The 20881-nt window shown below is 38.9% G+C and overlaps 1 protein-coding gene across 2 annotated transcripts in view; it reads right to left on the minus strand.

Annotated features, from left to right (window-relative positions):
• Positions 1–3080: 3080 nt before the first annotated feature.
• Positions 3081–20881, minus strand: part of LOC145984558 (testis-expressed protein 264-like) — a 64563-nt gene continuing 46762 nt past the window's right edge. For both annotated transcript variants that reach the window (XM_083118208.1, XM_083118207.1), the window contains exons 4-5: positions 13286–13319; positions 3081–5423 (exon numbers count right to left, since the gene is read on the minus strand). In XM_083118208.1, the coding sequence (XP_082974334.1) occupies positions 13297–13319 (23 nt within the window). In that variant the 3' untranslated portion in view covers positions 3081–5423; positions 13286–13296. The remainder of the gene's footprint in view (positions 5424–13285; positions 13320–20881) is intronic.

Genomic DNA, 20881 nt, shown 5'->3' on the forward strand with positions numbered 1-20881 from the left:
AGTACGAAGCAACGTTAAACAAATGAAAGTTTACAACCTTTTTTATATCCTCCAATTGCGTTAATTACAAGTTTTCTGTCATCCGAATGTTTGCTTTTGATATTGTAAAACACTTAAAATTTCCGTTGATTTACAATTATTGTCAGCAATAGCAAAGGAGGGCTCAAGCATCGCCTCCTAGATGTTAAAAATGTTATTTTGGCAATGTTGGAAGAGAGTCCCACTAGTTACATGCCCGACAGCAATGCCAGAAGCAAGCACATGTATGGGATTTGCTTCTGATTTCTCTTCAAGACAATCACAGTAATAGTTACAATGTCGAGAGAAGCACAAGCAATTGTTTTAAAACTCAAGGGTTACGTATGTAGTCTCTCATATTATTAAAAAAGGTAATATTTTACAATCTTAAGTCCATATTTAACTCCACAGTTTGGTGAAAATAACTATGTATTTACATATTTAGAACTTTTTTACTACACATAAATCCATCCTCTGATAATAAGCCTGTACTTTACATCACATTCCCCACTTGCAAATTTATTAAATTAATAAAATTTGGACAAGATTTGATTCATGGGATGACCCTTCTGAAAAGGCATATATGCTGACTTTTGATTACCGAGCCCATTTTTAGCAAAATGCAGTTTCATTTAGATGACTGTAGCTCGGAGGCTAATTGCCCTAGACAGATGAATGGAGTACCATTATATGGGGAATGAACCATAAATTCGGACTATATAAAATGTATGCACATTGAGTGTATATATATGCCAAAATTCCAAAATTTCTGAAGAAAAATGCCCCTTCCCCCCTCCTCCGCCCCATGACTATAAAGTACAGGACATTGTCAAAATACACATGGAAATGATTGCTGGCATGTCTGAAACAAGAAAATTATTGCACTATTATGATATGAACAATACAACACGAATTGTACCCCCAAAATGATATGTCTGTACGCCACTGAGCCATTCAGCGTAATGCAGTTACCTTGAAACGACTATAGGTCCGAAGCTAATTGCCCTAGACAATGAATCAAGTACATTTATATTTGGAATAAACCATGGAATCAGACTATATAAAATTTATGCACACAGTGTATAATATGGATGTGGGGGTGGAGGGAGGAACCGGAAAAATTCCAAAATTTCTGAACAAAAATGCCCCTTCCCCCCTCCGCCCCTGGACAACAAAGTACAGGACATTGTCAACATACACATGGAAATGATTACAGTAAACTATTTCCAAATTGAAGTTCAACTGCACTATTGACACTATTGTAGTGGAACAAACATTCCGGTCTTTATTGGGCACAATGCTTTCTTTCTTCAGAGGAAGCCACCACAAAGAAAGCCACCATTTTCCCGCCTTTTTATGGAAGAAGACGTGCAAGAGTCCTTACGGTGCAATATATGTGTTAACAATAATATTAAAAAAAATCGTAACTCCAAATAGAAATATCGACATTATGAAGCAAAAACTACGACCTTGTCGAGGTATCTATATATAGATAGTTGGTAAACAAGGGATATACCTAGAGGTATCTATTTATAGATAGCTGGTGAACAAAAGGTTAAAATGTTACATAAAACAAAGTTCAACTTTTTCAAAACCATTTTATCAAACAGGACTGCTCTCTTTCATTATGTCATTCCTTTTATGCAATTTACTCTATGTGATCAAAAGTATCCGGACACACCGCGAAACGTGTGTTTATCATAGAAGGCGACACAGTACGGCCATCTATTGCGTAGAACACATAGTCAGCGAACTCAGTAGTCTGCAGACAGTGTGAGACAGCAGTATGGGATTGTCTGAGGAACTCACAGACTTTCAACGTGATCAGTTGGTTGGCTGCCACTTGTGTAGGAAGTCTGTGTGTGAGATTTCCACCCTTCTAAACATCCTTCTGTCCACTGTTTCCGATGTTATAGTGAAGGGATGTGTACAACCCAAAAGCGTGCAGGCCAACCTCCCATGTAGACCTCCAGAGACCATCGAGTGTTGAAGAGGGTCGTACAGCATTATCGTCAATCATCCATCGCCACCATCACACAGGAATTCCGAACTGCTTCAGGATCTACTCCGAGCACCATTACTGTTTGGCGCAAGGTGCGGCAACTTGGTTTCCATGGCTGAGCAGCTGCCCATAAGTCAAACATCACACAGACAAATGCCAAACGCCGCCTCGTGTGTTGCAAGGAGCGTCGAAACTGGACCATAGAACAGTGGAAAACCGTTGTGTGTAGTGATGAATCACAGTACACAATGTGGCGATCCGATGGTAGTGTGTGTGTGTGGCAAATGCCTGGTGAACGACATCTACCAGCCTGTATAGTGCCTACAGTGAAATTCGGAGGTGGCGGGGTTACAGTGTGGTCATGTTTCTCCTGGAGGCGGCTTGGTCCCCTTGTTGCTGTACATGGCAATGTCACGGCACAAGCTTATATTGACATTTTAACAGCTTTCATGCTGCCTACAATCGAAGACTAGTTCGGGGATGACCATTGTGTCTTTCAACACGACCGAGCAGCCGTCCATACTGCAGGGCTTGTGGGGGAGTGGTTTGACGACAACAACGTCCCACTAATGGACTGGCCTGCGCAGAGTCCTGATTTGAATCCCATAGAACATCTCTGGGATGTTTTGGAATGCCGACTTCGTGCTAGACCACACCGATCCACATCAATACCTCTTCTCATTTTGGCGCTCTGCGAGGAATGGGCTGCCATTCCTCAGGAAACCTTCCGCCACCTGATTGAAAGTATGCCTGTGAGAGTGAACGCTGTCATCAAGGCTAAGGGTGGGCCAACACTGTATTGACTGCCAGTGTTCCCGATGGAGGGTTGCCCAAACTTGTACTTTATTTTCAGGTGGGTGTCCGGATACTTTTGATCACATAGAGTATGTAGCAATCTCGAGTTTACAATAAGACACAACTCTGCCATTATTAAAACATAACACATGAAGATACATTAGAAATCAGTCAATTATACATAACATGAAGAAAACTACTTCATATTTTCCCTCTCCTCACTTGTTTTATTTAAAAATTAGTCAGTACATGGAAATTGAAAAAACAAACATAACACTTCCTTATGCAATATGGTATGTCATGAAGAATGACATCACGATGTTACACAAATGCATCATTACATATAAATACAAAAAAAACAGCACTTATGCATCATATTATATCATAGAGAAATGACAAGTTCCCTATGATTATGCATTTCCCAAATATAAATATATTAAAACTTACAATTAAATAAACACTGATTTTGTAAATGTTTTGTTTAGATATATGACTAGTTCCAAATAAAGCAATGAAATCTTCATACCTCAAGAAAAAATACAAAAGAAACAATAAGAATCAATTTCAGGAACACATGAAGGCAGTGAGTTATTGTGGTTGTCACTTATCATGTTAACAAACACTATAATACCGTATTTATGTGTGTATAATGTGCACTCTGGTTTTTGATGAGGAAAAGCAACAAAAAATGATATCTCATATATAATACACAGTATAATTCAGGTTCAAGAAATAGCTCTCTTAGTTGTAGGCCATAAAGCTGTTGCCATTCTGATCAAGAGCAAACGATATCATACCTATTCAATGAGTCACCCGTTGCTATGTGGATCAAGACCAGAATGTCGTCTTGTGTATACAATGAGTCACCAATCAACCCACCTCACTCCTATCTCTCCCTCCACTTTGCATCCAAAAGCTTTCATTTCTGTAACTACCTTGTTTTTTCTGTAGCAGAAGAAAGCGAGTTCAAAATCTGATAGAGGGCAAGTTATACTGATGTTATCATGTTCTGTGGAACATGCAGGAACACAGCAATAGGGCTACAGCTAGAAAATTCAAAATGGTAAGGCAAGCATAAGATAACGGCGGAAGTAAGAAAAGTTCAATGGAGCCCCATCCAACAAGTGGGCTTTTCAGAAGTGAAGCAGCAGCTACATAATTATGTTATGGATTTGCAGTGTTCAGGAAGATATTTTCTATTATTTCTCATGTGACAAATACATAGACATTACTCATCCTATTTGTCAGGAGGTGTATGACTGAATTCTGCCAGAATAGTACCACTTTTCTCGATGTCTCAAAAGGCTCCGATACAAATTGCAAAATAATGGTAAATGACCATTTCACTTTTATACGTTTTTTTTTTTAAAAAAAAAAATAGTATTACTAAAAAACCCAACCTGATAATCTGTATTTCTGCCTGTTGTTACATACGTGTTGTATGCAGTGACAGAGTTTAAACATGTGTGGTTTTATGTTAGCTGTCTAAATTATTCTGTGCATAATACGCTCCACAGTTTTGGGGGCAAAAATTTTGGAAAAAGTGTGCATTATACATGAGTAAATATGGTAAATGTTAGCAAATAATTAAATAAACAAACTGGAAGACAGTCAAGTACAAGTAAAATATTCAGAAATGCAAATAAGAGGAACAAAACAAATTAACTACAATGAAAACAATTACAAAATTTAAAACAATAAAACATGTTACTTTTCCCTGAGATCAGTGAGTTGCTTTTGCAAAGCTCACAAGACATACACAAAACATTACAAATTTGCCAATACAAATCTAGCAAATCTAGTATTACTTGATGTTCTAAGAACAATTCTCTACATTTATAAAAATAAACAAGTGTCAAAAGCTATACAAATACAGCATAGTCCTTCCAATATAAACATACTAGGAACAACAATAAATTGGGTAGACATAATGGTATGATTGAGGAGATTGATGTTCAATTAACTGTCTGAATCTAAGCTCAAAAACACAGGAGATTAGAATTCTGATACTTGTACTTTTGCTAGAGTGCTATGTGAAGTTTCCCAGCAGTGCATTCTCAATTACATTTGTGGAATTTCATACCTAGACCTTGAAGATTGACACTCTAGATAGAAGATGAAACACAGAAAATTAGTTTACGAGATCACAGCCTAATCATTAAATTTAATTAATATAATTATATTTTATTTCCTTTAACTGTCATTGCTCAAGGAATACCACATACATATTGTCTGAAGTAAAACAAAAAGGTCGAGAACTTTAATTTGAAGAAGGTGAGATTCTGTATTTCAAACAAAAAAGTAATTAACTTCCATGGAACTTCAGATACTACAAATACAATGTGATGTGGTTATAATATACTCATTTAACCCTCTTATGGTGAATCAAGATCGGCTTTCATAAAATTCATACCCTTGGTTCAATAAGTTCTCAAAATACACATATGCACTGTGATTGGACTTTCAGTCAAATTCTTCTAGTATACAAATACTGCTGGTACATGTTACTTTAGTCAGTCTCTTCAGTAGCACCACACTTTTTAAGGTATCAAACTGCACTTTGACAAAGATAAGTTATCTCAATTGACTTTGAAACCTCAGTTGAAACCTGAAAAATTGAGAACATTATCAGTTACAATTTAAATTGTATTTAATGCATATTGATACAAATAACATATCCATGTTAGCAAATATCAATAAAGATTTATTACAAAACCAGTGGCACAGTGCTGTTTTGGTGCCTCTCCTTTCCAAATCAAGTAAAGTATGTTCAGGGCTCTTATTGAAGAAGTTTCAGCAAGAGATGGCAGCCTGAATTTAAAAGACCACGTGTGCGCACTCAGTAGCTGAGCATATTAAGTGGACAGCTATTGGCCTTGATACCAAAGTTCCTGGTTCGAGTCCAGGTGCAGGTATGGGTGTTCTTTGTGTGTAACCCTTCATCAATTTAATCTAATCACTCATCCTCATCCTTGTGATTAGCCAAAAGTGACAGAAAAGTAATGTAAAACAACAAAAATACAAATCCGAAGGTTGCACGTCCAGTGAAAAATCTCACATGGTGAATTATTGTTGCCATGAAATAAAGTGATACACAGCTTCATGCCACATGTAGTAGCCCCACTATTGGGATTGGATGAGGTGAGCTAAGAATCCACAGCACATTAAAACCTAATTATTACAGGAAAACTGTATCAGAGTGAAGGGAATTAAGACAACTTGATTTGTATATACAGAAATGTGTGTTCTATGACTAAAACCCTCAGATTTCTAAAAACTACTCAAACATACAGGCTAAAAGGCACTAAAAATATGGAAAATAGGAACAATAATAGTCACTAAAAATAGAAAGGCATATAATAGGTGTTCACTTTCAATATTGTGAATAAAGAAAGGTCCATAGAATTAGGAGCTATGATTTCATGATGCATGTAGAGGATTGTATATAATTTTTGATTTAACGGAAACTGTGTTACATATTTACACATAATTTCTTAATTTTCAATGCAGCAAAACTTAAAAATTATCTGTTCTAATCTTTAATAATACAAAAGGTTTATAGTGTCATCAATGTCCTGGTGGGACGGAACCGTTGTAGTGGATGGACGTGCTTGAATAGAGCTCCACGCTTTCACCCCTCAGCTAGCCTGGCATTCTATTCTCCACCGCTGTACGTTGCCACATCTTCCGCCAGGTCAATAGCTTCACCGTGTGGATCTTCGGGGTTGTTATCATGTCCAAGCCTACACTATCAGTTGTTTCAACCAAAGTGGAAAAAATAGGCAAAACTATGGAAGCATTCCAGCAACGGCTTGATGAGTTGCTAGACAACCATGGATCGGTGCAAGAATATGCTGACCTCTGCAAGTCACTCCTGAACCTAAGAGAGGAGTTTGTGCAATTTAAGAGATCGACGAGCGACTCCATGACAGAGCTGCGGCGAGACCTAGAGAGCATGAACAAGCAGATATGCACGAACACCATTGAAATAGATGACCTAGCGCAGTACTCTAGGAGGAACTGCATTTTGCTGCATGGGGTCCCCGAAACCACCAACAAAGACGTGGACAGCATCGTGCTCCAGACTTTACAAAATAAGCTTCAGTTGCAGCACATCAAGCTCGAGCACGTTGACTGGTGCCACAGGCTTGGCCCTCCGAAAAGATCGTCTGCGGAAGTTTTGAGATCGGGAAAACGCCCCATCATAGTGAAATTTGTAAGCTACCGCTCCAGGAACGAGGTGTGGAAGTCAAAGAAGATGCTAAAGAACTCGTCCCTATTGATTACAGAGTCGCTAACTCCCTACAGACAGAGGGTTTTGCGGTTGGCAAAGGATCGCGTAGGGACACGCAATGCCTGGAGCCAAGACGGGCGCATTTTCGTATCTCACGGAGGTCGTCGCTACCTTATATCTTCCCCCGAGGATTTTGACGTTCTCCCTTGAGATGGGGTGCAACGCGAACTGAGTGTGAAGTGTAATGAAGAGCATATGTGACTTTTGTCGTTATGATACGCTGTGTATGAATAATTGTGTGTGTGATGTGTTCAAATCATGTGTGTTTAGTGTGGGTTTTTTGTCCGAGTTCTTGTTTATGTTATCGTTTTTTAATGTGAGTGTGTGTGTGTCATTCCCTGATGCTTTCCTCCATGCTATTCTGCTTGACAGGGTAAGTAATAATTCTAAATTTAATTTTGGTATGCTAATGTTTCTTCTCCCATCTTGTTTCTGTTTGTTAAACCTCAATTCCAAAAATGGCTAATCTGGCAACAACGCATCTCGGTGACAGTGGACGAAACTCTGAAGAGGGTCGTCGCTCTGCTAATTGCCCTGGCACTCCGCCCGCTGCGGTCAGCACAGCCGAAATTCTCGGAAATGAGCTGAAGACTTGTCCGAACTCACTGTTGGTGTCACACGTGAATGCACAGAGCATCGAAGCGCACCTCGATAGCTTCAAAGCTATTTTCTCCCCCCTGAATCTCCACTGCATTCTTGTATCGGAGACTTGGCTTAATCCCCTCACACCCTCCAGCATGGTTTCCTTGCGAGGCTACAACGTCTTCCGAAACGACAGGTTGGAGAAACGAGGTGGCAGGGTGATGGCACTGATAAGGGAAGATATTACTGCGGTGGTTGTGGCTAAATCTGTCGGTAACTACGCACGAATGACAGAATATCTTTTCCTGGAACTTACCATCAACAAACAGAAGCTACTGCTGGCTGTTGCGTACCGTCCACCTGGAACGTGCTTTGTAAATTGTGAAGAGGAACTGGCTAAACTCATTCCCATGTACTCGCATGTATTATTACTGGGCGATCTGAACTTTCATTTAGAAACTGACAAACCTGAAGTAAATAAATTCTGCGCTGCTATCTCTTCTTACAATCTAAATATTTTGAAGCTCTATCCTACCTTCCACACGGCCAACTCGCATTCTTGGCTAGATGTCATCTTAACAGAAGACTCCTCTCGAATCACCAAACATGGACAAACGAGCGCCTGCGGTCTCTCGTTCCACGATCTTATTTATGTTGCTTACTCGCTCAATGTTCCGAAATCCAAGCCAAACATAATTGAATACCGCGATTTAAAGAAAATTAACCCCGCTTCACTAAACGAAGATGCTACAAGAACCCCATGGAATTCAATAAACAGCTTCACTAATATTAACGATAAGCTTAATGAATTAAATAGTCTAATCTTACACCTTTTCGACAAACATGCTCCACTAAAGAAAAAACGCGTCACGCGGCCTGCTTCCCCCTGGATGACCGACAGCATTCTCGCACTTATGGCGGAGCGCGATTCGGTTCACCGCAGGTTTAAATCTGACAAGCACCTCAAATCTCCAAATACTTTAAATAGTTTTAATAACTACCGCATGTTGAGAAATCAATGTAATCAGGCCATGCGCAACGCAAAGATTATGCTTTCTTACGAATTATTAAATATGCAAGGCAACCCCCGAATGTTGTGGAATAACTTAAGAAATCTAGGGCTAGGAGAGAAACGTAATGTAGATCCTACTCGTGTTTCGTCCCTTGATGAATTAAATACGCATTTCTCTCTCTCTAATTCAATGAATAATGATGCTAAAAATGTTACTATTAGAGCTATAGCAAACCACAAAACAGAAATGATAGAGTTCAATTTTAACCCAGTCTATGAGTTCCAAGTTGCAACTGCAATCGGTCGGATCAAATCTGGCTCTGAAGGAGCCGACAACCTCCCATTGCGACTAATAAAGCTGATTTTACCTCAGGTATTGCCATCCATCACTGATATTTTTAATCTTTCTCTGCGCTCTGGTATTTTTCCAGATAAGTGGAAAATAGCACACGTTATTCCTCTCGCCAAGACTGACCCCGCCACTTCCGTTGACAACTTCCGACCTATCAGTATTCTTCCCGCGCTATCGAAAGCATTAGAATACATTGCTCACGACCAAATCAGCCGACATACAAATGAAGTTCTGGCTCCGTTTCAGTCGGGATTTAGACCTAATCACAGCACTAGCACCGCCATGACTCACATAACCGACGACGTCAGACAAGCTATGGACTGCAGACAGGCAACAGTTTTAGTTTTATTGGACTACATGAAAGCAAGCTTTCCAGTCACTCGACCATGATATTCTCATTTCCAAGCTAAAATCATTTTTTAATTTCACCATTAATTACATTAATGACCTGCCAAATATCTTGAAACACTGCCGTTATCACATGTATGCCGATGACCTCCAGTTGTACTATTCTGCACCCCCAGTAATGTTAAGCGATGGTATTTCCAAGGTTAATGAAGATATAGAGAGGATTGTTAACTGGTCGCTAGACAATGGCATGTATATTAACCCTAATAAAACACAAGCAATTTTGATTGCTTCCGATAAACTGAAACGTTACGTAGATCTTAACATTCTGCCTTCCATTCTTGTAGATTCAACTCACATTCCATTTAACCAAACTGTTAAAGATCTGGGAATTGTATTAGACAGAAATTTATCATGGTCACATCACACAAGTTCGGTGTGTAGAAAAGCTTTCACATCTCTGTATTCTATAAGATGCATGGGCAAGTTCCTCCCCACCTCTATCAAGGCCAAACTATGTCAGTCCCTAGTTTTATGCCATTTAGATTATTGTGACGTAGCGTATTCCGGCTTAACGGGTGAGTCAGCTAGACGTCTGCAGAGTGTTCAAAATGCCTGCGTATGATACATTTTTAATTTAAAATATTGGGACCACCTATCACCTTATTTTCTCAAATTGGGGTGGCTACGAATGCAAGAAAGGCGAACGCTGCACACTCTGATTTTACTTTACAAAGTTCTCAACCTCAAGTCACCTTCCTATCTCCTCTCTCGCTTCCAATTTCTTCACGAATTTCACGATCGCAACACCAGATCACGCAACTCCTCAGTTCTCTCCATCCCCGTCCACAGATCAAATTTCTTCTCCAACTCTTTCTCCGTATCGGCTGTAAGACTATGGAATCAGTTGCCAGAAAGCACTAGAGCAGTAAGCTTCGTCGGTTCCTTCAGCAGACGTGTTCGCCACTCTCTTCAGAGTAGTCGGTAGATGTTCCCCTGTCAAGCAGACTAAAAAGCATGTGCAAGTGAACGAATTCTTAAAATACCTTGCAGTTACTTAAATACAATTTAAAATTTTGCATTCTTTCATTCCATATTTAGTTTTTTGTGTATTATATATTTTGTATTTTGTGTGTTATATTCAGGGCTTTAAGACTTGTGTGTATGAGTATAATGTGTGTGTGTGGACCTATGTGAAATGACTTAGTGTACTTTGTGTATAATATAATAATGTATAATTTTAAATGTATGGTTGAGTGGAAGAAAAGGCTTTGTATGGCCTTAACTCCGCCATTTAAAACAGGCATTAATAAATAAATAAAACAATTGCTCTGCATTCATCATGACTGGGCATTTACAATGGAACAGTCATGTCCAGGTTGAGATTCAAACCTAGAACATTCAGTATCAAGACTGGGTCAGTCATAGGGACAGCTATACTGCAAAACACAGTGAGAGATGGGACTTCCTCTTAAGGGGCGGGAGGATGAACTTTCATGATTGTTGAATATTTATTTTTAACTCTAGTCATAATGAGAGGTGGGGGTAGCAGCTTTCCATGATCCCTGAATCCATCTGTGGGGAAAACCTAAACAAAAAAAGGCACAAAAATGCAATTTTCACAGTTCAAACATTATTTAGACCCTCATTTGAAATATTTCAGGCACTACCAACTAAAATAAGCACAAAAACACAAAATGTGAACTAACACATTGTAACGTTAACTTTTCATGTTTTCGAAAGGTGTGGGGTGCATTTTGCTACCATGTTTTAGGGTTTTATTCACCATTTTAACAGCAATATGCCATTTTATACACCATTTTTGATCCTGAAATATGTCCAGTTTTTGTACAGATATCTTGATCTTCTATGTACCATAAATATATGGCTCTAGTAATTTTAGACACCATACAATTTACATATAAGATTGTATTATTCTGAAACCTACTTCTGTACTGCAAGAATGCAAATTTCATCACAGGAACAAAATAGGCAATTTGGGCAATTTCCAGCTCTATTTATGACAAACTATTGGATTGGATTGATTTGCTTTATTTTACTTTGCCTTCTGTGCCACATTTAGCTAATTTGCGAAGATGGAGATGAGTGATGATATGATGAAATTGATGAATGGACATGCACAACATACAAGCCCAGGCCGGGATTCGAACCCGGGACCCCTATATGACAAACTATTAATAGAAACAATGTTGCAGGGGATAAAGAAAAATACATTAACAAAGTAGCAGAATATGAATGTTAAGATGGCCTCAGCCAACACATGACTGAACAACGTTAAGGAAAGCATGGGTGATGAATGATAATGGGAATAGACCAGCATATCTACATAATAATCATGAACTTGTAGCAGATGGCACTTCACATAAAGAGTATTAGAAGATCAAAAGGAATCTCCCATGATGATCTAAGAGTCAAATAGACCAGACCATATGGTACTCAGTAGAAAGTGAAGAAGATCACTATTAGACACAAAAAATATGAGCCGTCCTGAGCATAGTGACAGCAAACATCAGCTTGATTATTGTCTTAACTAAGATACAAAATCAAGAGAGAATGAATTTCTTTGTAACAAAGACATGTTAATAAATGATAAGGCATTTAGAAGAGAATTTAATGTACAATCAAGAAAGAGTCTTGAAACTTCAAATACTTCAAAAGAAAAGAAAGAAAGAAATAAACTAACAGAAGAATGTGATGCAAAACATAAAGAAATGAAGAAAAGATTTCAGAAAGACAAAAGATGGAGCAAGGAAACAACAGAGAAGGGAAATATAAATGATGCAGTAGTATAATAAATTAATCAATACATGTAGCCGGACCCTGTGGCCAAGTGGTTAGCAAATCACGCTGGGACACCAAGGGTCCCGGGTTCGAATCCCGCTCGGGCTTGGTTGTTTGTGAATGTCCAATCATCAATTTCATCATTTCATCACTCATCCCCATCTTCGCAAATTAGCCAAGAGGCACAAAACACGAAGTAAAATAAAATAAATCAAATCAAATCAAATAAATACATGTAAGCAAATTACTAACTTTATCAGTGAGACTTGCTTATAATGGTTCTTTTTTTTATTATTTGATTTATTTTAATTTGCTTTTTGTGCCACTTTTGGTTAAATTTGCAAAGATGGAGATGAGTGATGACATGATGAAATTGATGAATGGACGATCACAAACATCCATGCCCAAGCTGGGATTCAAACCTGGGACCCTTAGTGTCATAGCACAATGTGCTAACCACTCCGCCACGGGGGCCAGCTATAATGGTTCTATCATGATTATTCATTATTCAGCATTACAGCACTATTTAAGTAACCTATCTTAATTAGGTTAATTGTGCATGCCTTGCTATCAGTATTCTATTGTCTTAAGATTAATAGGGCTCTGAGAAGTCATAGAAGAATTGTAATACATTTGCCATATAATGTTTAAAACCCGGCGACAGTCTTTCCTGACATACAAGCACACAGAGAAACAAGGGATGAGTTTATCTAACATAGCTGAAAACACTACAATGATTTGTGAAGCTATAGTTGTCATTCTTACTGCAAAGCTTTACCCATTACACTCTAACTTTACACCATCATAACACAAGACTCACACACAAATGCAAAGAGTAGTTTAAAAATTAGCATTTTGGGTTAAGATTTTCAGTAAGAGTGAATAATATAGTGGTGCAATATTTACTGCTATGTAAATTGAACTCTTCTTGTTTGTCTGTCTGCTTGCACATTGGGGTTGTAGAGTTTCATTGGCACTGCCATTGTGGGCTTGTCTGGAAGGAAATGTAGCTGACCACTGGGTGAATGTGTTGTACAGTACTTGTGAAATTTCTACACGTAAATAAAATTGAACACTTACGGAACAGTAAGTTATATGCTGTGTCTTCTCCACACTGAAAAACAATAAAACAAAAAAATACTTATTATCAACTATGTATACGAATACACATATATTCATATACAGGGTTATTCTAAACTAGTCACTCAAAAGTCAAAATTACAGATAGGAGTTGCAAAGTATGCAAACTGCACATGCTCACCATGTACTCAAGCTCTGATTCACCCTGTCTGATGTCATTCAGCTCCATTCTCCTCATCCCACAAACCAATCACCATATTTACTCATGCATAATGCACACTTCTATCTAAAATGTTTGTCCCCAAAAACTGTGGTGCGTATTACGCATGGAATAATTTGGACAGTCAACATGAAACTGTACAGGGTCATTTCATGATTTTGTGACACTTACATTGATTTTTCATGTTTACGGAATCCTATCATGTTATGTATCATTGGAAAAGCTTAAATCATGCAGTTTCTGAATATGGCAACAGTATTACATTCAAGATAGCGACACTAATGTGAAATACAGTTGAAATAAGCTCATCACAAAATGAAAGAACGTTCTGATTTTTATGGTAGTTTGAATGAAAGAAAAGATAAGGAAAAAGAAAATAATAATTAAAATGTATGACTGGCCAAATAATATTATGTACATGGAGTGTGTAAATGCCTTAATGGAAGAAATCTTTTGATGCCAACTGCTAGTTTGAGGGTCATGAAAGTGCCTCATATAAATGTTACGTTAGAAAAAAAGTATATATTTTGAAGTTCTTTTTAGAAAAGGTAAAGAAAGAATGAGCAAAAACCTGTATAAAAGTGTGAAGGCCATTTCCCACGATTTTTCACTTTGTATTGTAATGTAATGTTCTGTGACACCAATAAAAGCAGTGCAACTCTGGCAGAATTCGAGCATGCACCTTCCATCACATGGGATGTATATCAGCAGTATTTGTTAGGCGAGAAATAATAGAAAATAACTTCCTGAGCACTGAAAATCTATAATGTAATTTTGATCTCGCTTTCTACTATTACAGAATAAATAAGGTGGTTAAAGTGTGAAAGCTTTGGGATGCTAAACACAGTGGAGGGAGAGGGGGAGGTGGCATGGGTTGGAGACTTACTGTTTACACAAGAGGATATTCTCCTCTTGGTCCACATAGCAACAGGTGTCTCATGAATAGTATGAAGTCATTCACTCTTGATCAGCATAGCAACAACTTTATAACCTACAACTAAGCCATTTCTTGAACATGAACTGTACTGCACATTATATACGAGATATAATTGTTCATCACTTTTCCCCATCGAAAACCAGGGTGTGTATTATACCCGCATGCGCATTATACATGCGTAAATACGGTAACTGAATACAAAACCTTCCATTTAGTTAATATGGAAACCTTCTGTGATGTGGAACATGCACCAAATTGTTGGTGATTTCTTGAAGTACAATTGGAAATAACCATGCAAAACTATTTCACAGCAAAGTAAAATCTTGCACACATGAATTCTGGTAGAAAAACTTGGTGTTGGTGTTCTGAGTTTCAGTTCACTTTATGCACATAGAGACAGTCTAAAGCGGGATCCAAACCACTATGTGCCTCAACCAGGTATCAAACCCAGCCTTCATTACAAAGTGAGGGGAGGTCCCGTGAACAGTGTACAATATGCAGTTTAATTTTCAAATCAACTAAATGCAGTCTGGTAAAATCCAATTGCAAAAATTCAGACACAACAAAAATCAGTTTTCAAAAACCATTGAATACTGTCAAAAAGAATGTGTGCAAACACACAAAAAGGAACATGAAATTTTAAATATTTAACCTGCAATAATACTTGAATTTACGAGGCACATCCAGAAAGTAAGATTCCCTAATTTTTCCCATGAAAGTAAACATAATGAGCCGTGTAAATTGCGCATGCGCAGCAGAGCTAAGACGTATCAATCATATGCCAGGCGGACAGATCCCGCCCGGCACCAGTAGCGAGGCAGCAGTGGTCAGAAGTGGAAGCTCGTATTCCTTCTCCCGCCGCATGCCAGTAGCGAGGCAGCAGTGGTCCGAAATGGAAGCTCGTATTCCTTCTCCCGCCGCATGCGAGGTTCGGTCGGTGATAAAGTTCCTGAATGCACAAAGCATTGTGCCAATTGACATTCATCGTCAGCTCTGTGAGGTCTATGGGCCGAACGTTATGAGTAAGCAGATGGTGCGTCGCTGGTGTCAGCAGTTTTCGGAAGGTCGTCAAAGTGTCCATGATGAAGAGCGCAGTGGGCGTCCGTCCCTCATCACTGATGATCTGGTTAAGCTGGTGCGGCAGCGCATCGTAGAGAACCGTCGCTTCACGATTACGGAGTTGAGTAGATATTGCGATCCGTGTTGCAGTGCCTGCTGTTCAAAAAATTGTGTGCCAGGTGGGTGCCAAAAAACCTGACACCCGAACACAAAATGAAACGTTCAGGAGCAGCACTGACATTCCTGCAATGGTACCATGATGATGGCGATGATTTCCTCGACAGGATCGTCACGGGCGATGAGACGTGGATTTCGCACTTCACCCCGGAAACCAAGCAGCAGTCAATGCATTGGCGGCATAGTGGATCTCCGGTCAAGAAGAAATTCAAACAGACGCTGTCGGTACAGAAAGTGATGTGCACCGTGTTTTGGGACAGGAAGGGCATTTTGCTCATTGACTTCCTCCCCAGAGGTGAAACGGTGAACGCTGACCATTACTGTGAAACACTAAGGAAATTGCGACGTGCCATTCAAAACAAGAGGCGTGGCATGCTTACTGCAGGTGTTGTGCTCCTCCATGACAATGCTCGTCCACATACGGCTCGGCGCACAGAAGCTGTTTTGACGGAATTTGGCTGGGAGTTGTTTGATCATCCACCTTAGAGTCCTGATCTGGCTCCCAGCGATTTTCACGTTTTCTTGCACCTCAAGAAATTCCTGTCCTCCGGTGAGCATTTTGGCAATGACGAAGAGCTGAAGACGTCTGTCACACGTGCCCGACCCTGTGGCCGAGTGGTTAGCACATCGCGCTGCGATGCCAAGGGTCCCGGGTTCGAATCCCGGTCGGGCTTGGTTGTTTGTGAATGTCCATTCATCAATTTCATCATTTCATCACTCATCTCCATCTTCGCAAATTAGCCAAGAGGCACAAAACGCGAAGTAAAATAAACTAAATCAAATCAAATCAAATCAAATCAAATCAAAGTCTGTCACATGCTGGTTCCATTCACAGGCGGCAGAGTTCTACGACAGTGGGATCCAAAAGTTGATACCATGATACGACAAGTGTCTCAATTCTGGTGGTTGCTATGTTGAAAAATAGCTGAACCTTTGCTGTACCTGTTGCCAATAAATGGTTTCCTGAAACTCATACCTCATATCTTACTGGTATAGTAACTAGCCTAGACCATGAACCAAACAGCTGTATGTGGGGGGAGGTGAAAATTTAAATTTTTTGCAAGCTGGTGTCTCTTAGTTTCTGTATATTTCTAATTTTCATGCATTTATGTGTATTCTCATCTAAGTCTTGTGTCCCTTACTCTATTCTTAATTTACAGAATTTGGTGCTACATGACACTTTCATATCAAAACTCACAATGTAAAAATAATGTTTTTGGAGAAGTTTTAAAGTATTTTAATACTAGTGTCATAAAATAATGCCATGGAAAAGAACACTGCATGGAGCTCAGAAGATTGTCCATAAGAATTGTGTTTTCAAATAAAAATTACAAATGTACATGTATAATATGAAATATGACTAAAAAAAAGGTATCCCCCCCTGACACACACACATATGAACAATGCAGATCATGTGTACCAGATGTATGATAGGGAGGTGAGCAAACAGCCATAACAACAATGTCATGCTACATAAGTTTATTAGTCAGAAAACATACATTAGCATTACAGTAACAAAAGAGGTGTACACATATTCGCCCTGTGAACTCTCAAAGAAGTCTCCCAAAAACTTCTGCAACCTGCTGCCAACAATCTGGGAGGCACCAAATACCATCTGTCTCATCCCATCTACTCTTGGGGAAGGATTCTAGCTGGGAACTGCACCAGTTCCATGTCCAACTTCATATTCCACTCTAACTGATCTCCAGAGTGTGTGAAACATGAACTTGGGCATGGAACTTGCAATAGAAAATCATTCACTCACAGGTTTTCCTGACTGATGCTAGTCTATGCTTGCTTCGTGACCTCACTTAAATGCTGCTGCCCACTTGGCATTTGTCCCCCGAAGAACAGCTATTTTCATATACGAATACTGTTCATGCCAGGTCACATCTATTCTGCACTGAAGTTGTTATTGTCCTCTGTGCTTATTACTTACTTACTTAAATCCTGTTGTTCCCTGTGGAACATAGGCATCAACAAAGTATCTCCACCTGGTCCTACTAACACCTTGCGGAAAATTTTGGAGCGGTGCATAGAATGGTCATCTCGTCTCTATACAATTTTGTTGACTTAGAGAAAGCATTTGATGGTCAACAGAAAGGCAATGTGGAAGGAAGTGAAACATTATGGATTACCGACAAAAATTCTTGGTCTTATCCGAGAAACTTATCATGATTATACACGAAGGCCGTGTATCTGAGCCAATAGATGTGCAGTCTAGCATGAGGCAATGTTGTATATTATCACCCACAATGTTCTTGATTGTGATCAATGCAGTGATGTGAAATGTAATGAGGGAAAAGACTTGGTATCCAATGGAGATTGAATAACATACTAGAAGACCTTGATTTTGCAGATGATTTGCACTTCTTGTCTGAAGAACATTGATATGCAAACAAAACTAGCAGATTTGATAGAAAAATATATATATAGGACTTGTGATTAACTACAAGAAGACCAAGACACTGAGGATTAACTCCACAAAAACAGACCCATTTAGTACCGGTGAAGAGATTATTGAAAATGTGGATAGCTTTACTTACCTGGGTAGTGTGGTGGCAAAAGATGGGGCTGTACAGGATATTTCTCAATGTATCCAGAAAGCAAACAGAACCTTTGTGAGGCTCTATCCAGTATGGAAAAAACAAGAAAATATCTATGAAGACCAAACTTTGTATTTTTCGAAGTACTGTTAAGTATGTGCTGTTCTATGGGTCTGAGGCATGGAAGGTAACAAAAATGATCACCTCTAAACTACAGACCTTCATCAATCGCTGCCTGAGGAAAAAAAAAATATTTTGGCCAGAAGTGATTCAAAACCGAGAAAGACTGGAGAAACCGAGATACATACAGATACACAGTGCTGGAAAAATCTTCTTCAGAGCTAGGCACCAGTTCTGAAACTCAGGCGCCAGGTAACCACCTACTAGCAATTGTGCATACTATAAGAAGCTGAGCATCACCGTATTCAAAACAACACTAAATCATGTGAGAAAGTGGGAAATGGGAGAGGGGGGGGGTTGGGAGAGACAAAGAGTAAGAAATTGTTATTGATTTTATGGAATGTTCAGAGCGTTGATAAAAAAATAATTTGCTAACTTACGCTGTACTGCAATTTGAACTTAGAATCTTCAAAATTTCATACATGCAAACTTAAAGAACGGCAATATTACAGCAAGAGATCACAGCAAGAGATTACAGCTGAAATTTTTAGTCGCCATGGCGACCTGGCGACTGGGATTTTTCGAGCCCTGCAGATACATATATATACAAACCATACAGATAAAGTGGTGAAAATGGAACTGGATAGGGCATATGTTGAGGAAGGAAAATGATGCTGTCGAGAGAGAGGCACTAGACTGGAACCTGCAGGAAAGAAGGAAAAGAGGGAGGCCTAGACAAACGTGGCAAAGATCTGTCCATGCTGAAGCATTGGAGAAAGGAAAGAGCTGGAATGCTGTGAAGAGAATTGCCGTCAGTAGGAAATTGCCCTTTGTGCATTAGCAGTACATCAAACTGCCATCTAGTGATGTGTCCATGTACTATGGGTGCCACCTTCTTCAGGACATACGATCACATTCTGATACCATTATTTGGTTTGCTTCCATAGCAAGCCCTATCCATGTATCAAGTTTCACCAATTTGTAGTATTGTGTTTCAGATTTTATTCAATAATTTCAATTTTTTTACATACCAGAGATGCACATTACATCCAAAAGGTAAGCACATTCTAGTCCTCTTCGGTGCATTAAATTATTTATGCAAATTACTTTTGCCAAACGAAAGTTCACAGAAAACTTAATATGCACAAATGCTATTTGCGACTGGATCTACAGTTTTATGTGGAAGTGAAACCACAGCATTAGCTCCCCTCTCTCTCTCAACACAAAACTGATTGTTTTATGCTTTAGTGTAAGATTATTAGATTAGTTTATTCACTTATTCAGGTTTCCATGACCAGATTATGCAACTCATTCATAGCTCCCCAATTTCCTCATTATGGGCCACTGGTCCCATACACAGGCCGAAACCTCAGGAGAAAAGTTGTTACGCTTTCTCCATGAGGCTCAAACCTGCACACACCCCATGGTCAGAGCCCAAAGCATGATGCTTTAGACCACATGCAGGACAAAATTCTTTATTACTCATTATATTATCAAGGGTTCTTTAATTTTACCCTCCACCAAATTCTCGACACTTGGCACGCTTATAGTATATTATGCAAATGAATTAAACCTGCTTCATTGCAATAGTACCCCTCAACATCGAAATCTTGTTACAATTGCCACAATGAGGGAAAATTATAAAATGGCTATCAAAAATTAGGAACTACTGTATTTATTTATTTATTTACCTCTTATTTTGTATGATGGAGATTAACCCTTAAAACTAGAACCGTGGCTGGGTCATTTTTGACCCATTTGGATCTTTTCGTTTTAATAACTTTCACATTTTTTTTATTAATCGGATTGAATTTTCGTGACTTTTACTCATCCTGTGAAAGGAACATTTGTAGAAAATATCAGTCTTTTCCTAACTTTATTTTGTGAAATATGAAACGATTATACTGGAACCGCAACGTGGGCGACCTCTCTAAATAGTCAAATTTTGTTACATTATTGCAACACTGCTGGCTACCGTTTTGTTTCTATGTCACAAGCCTCCCTGGTGATAATGGACTCTGCCTTCCAGTTCATGTTTAAGGCCAGCTTCTCAGCCATGTTGTCAGTTTTGTCAGAGTGAGTCAAACGTCAGTGTCTGTTGAGTGGAAAAAAACTCATTATTGGCAGTTCACTGTGTTATTTTGGGCATTCACTATGAGTTCTTACTAATAAAAGTGGAATAAATACTTGCAAATTTCAATGACATAAGTGAGGCCGAATCTGAAGCTGAATGTGTTGATATTTCTTCAGATGAAGAGTACGTGCTGGACAACAGCGAATCTGACGAATCAGATCCAATATCAGGAGAGGAAGAGGTTGGCACCACAAGTCCCACTTCTTCAAATAAGCGTCGTAAAATAGGTAAGATGATTATTATTATTATTATTTTATTTTTCATTTATACACATATAAATTATGTCTCTCACATCATAAAAAAATAGTATTCATAGTAATTTCAATCGTTTTGACAAAAATAATAATTGTGAAATAAGTTGTATGCAATTGTGTAAATACATTATGCCAGGGATGTACGCAGG

This window comes from Lepisma saccharinum, chromosome 2 (genome assembly GCF_977018435.1).
Source record: "Lepisma saccharinum chromosome 2, izLepSacc3.1, whole genome shotgun sequence".
NCBI lineage: Eukaryota > Metazoa > Arthropoda > Insecta > Zygentoma > Lepismatidae > Lepisma > Lepisma saccharinum.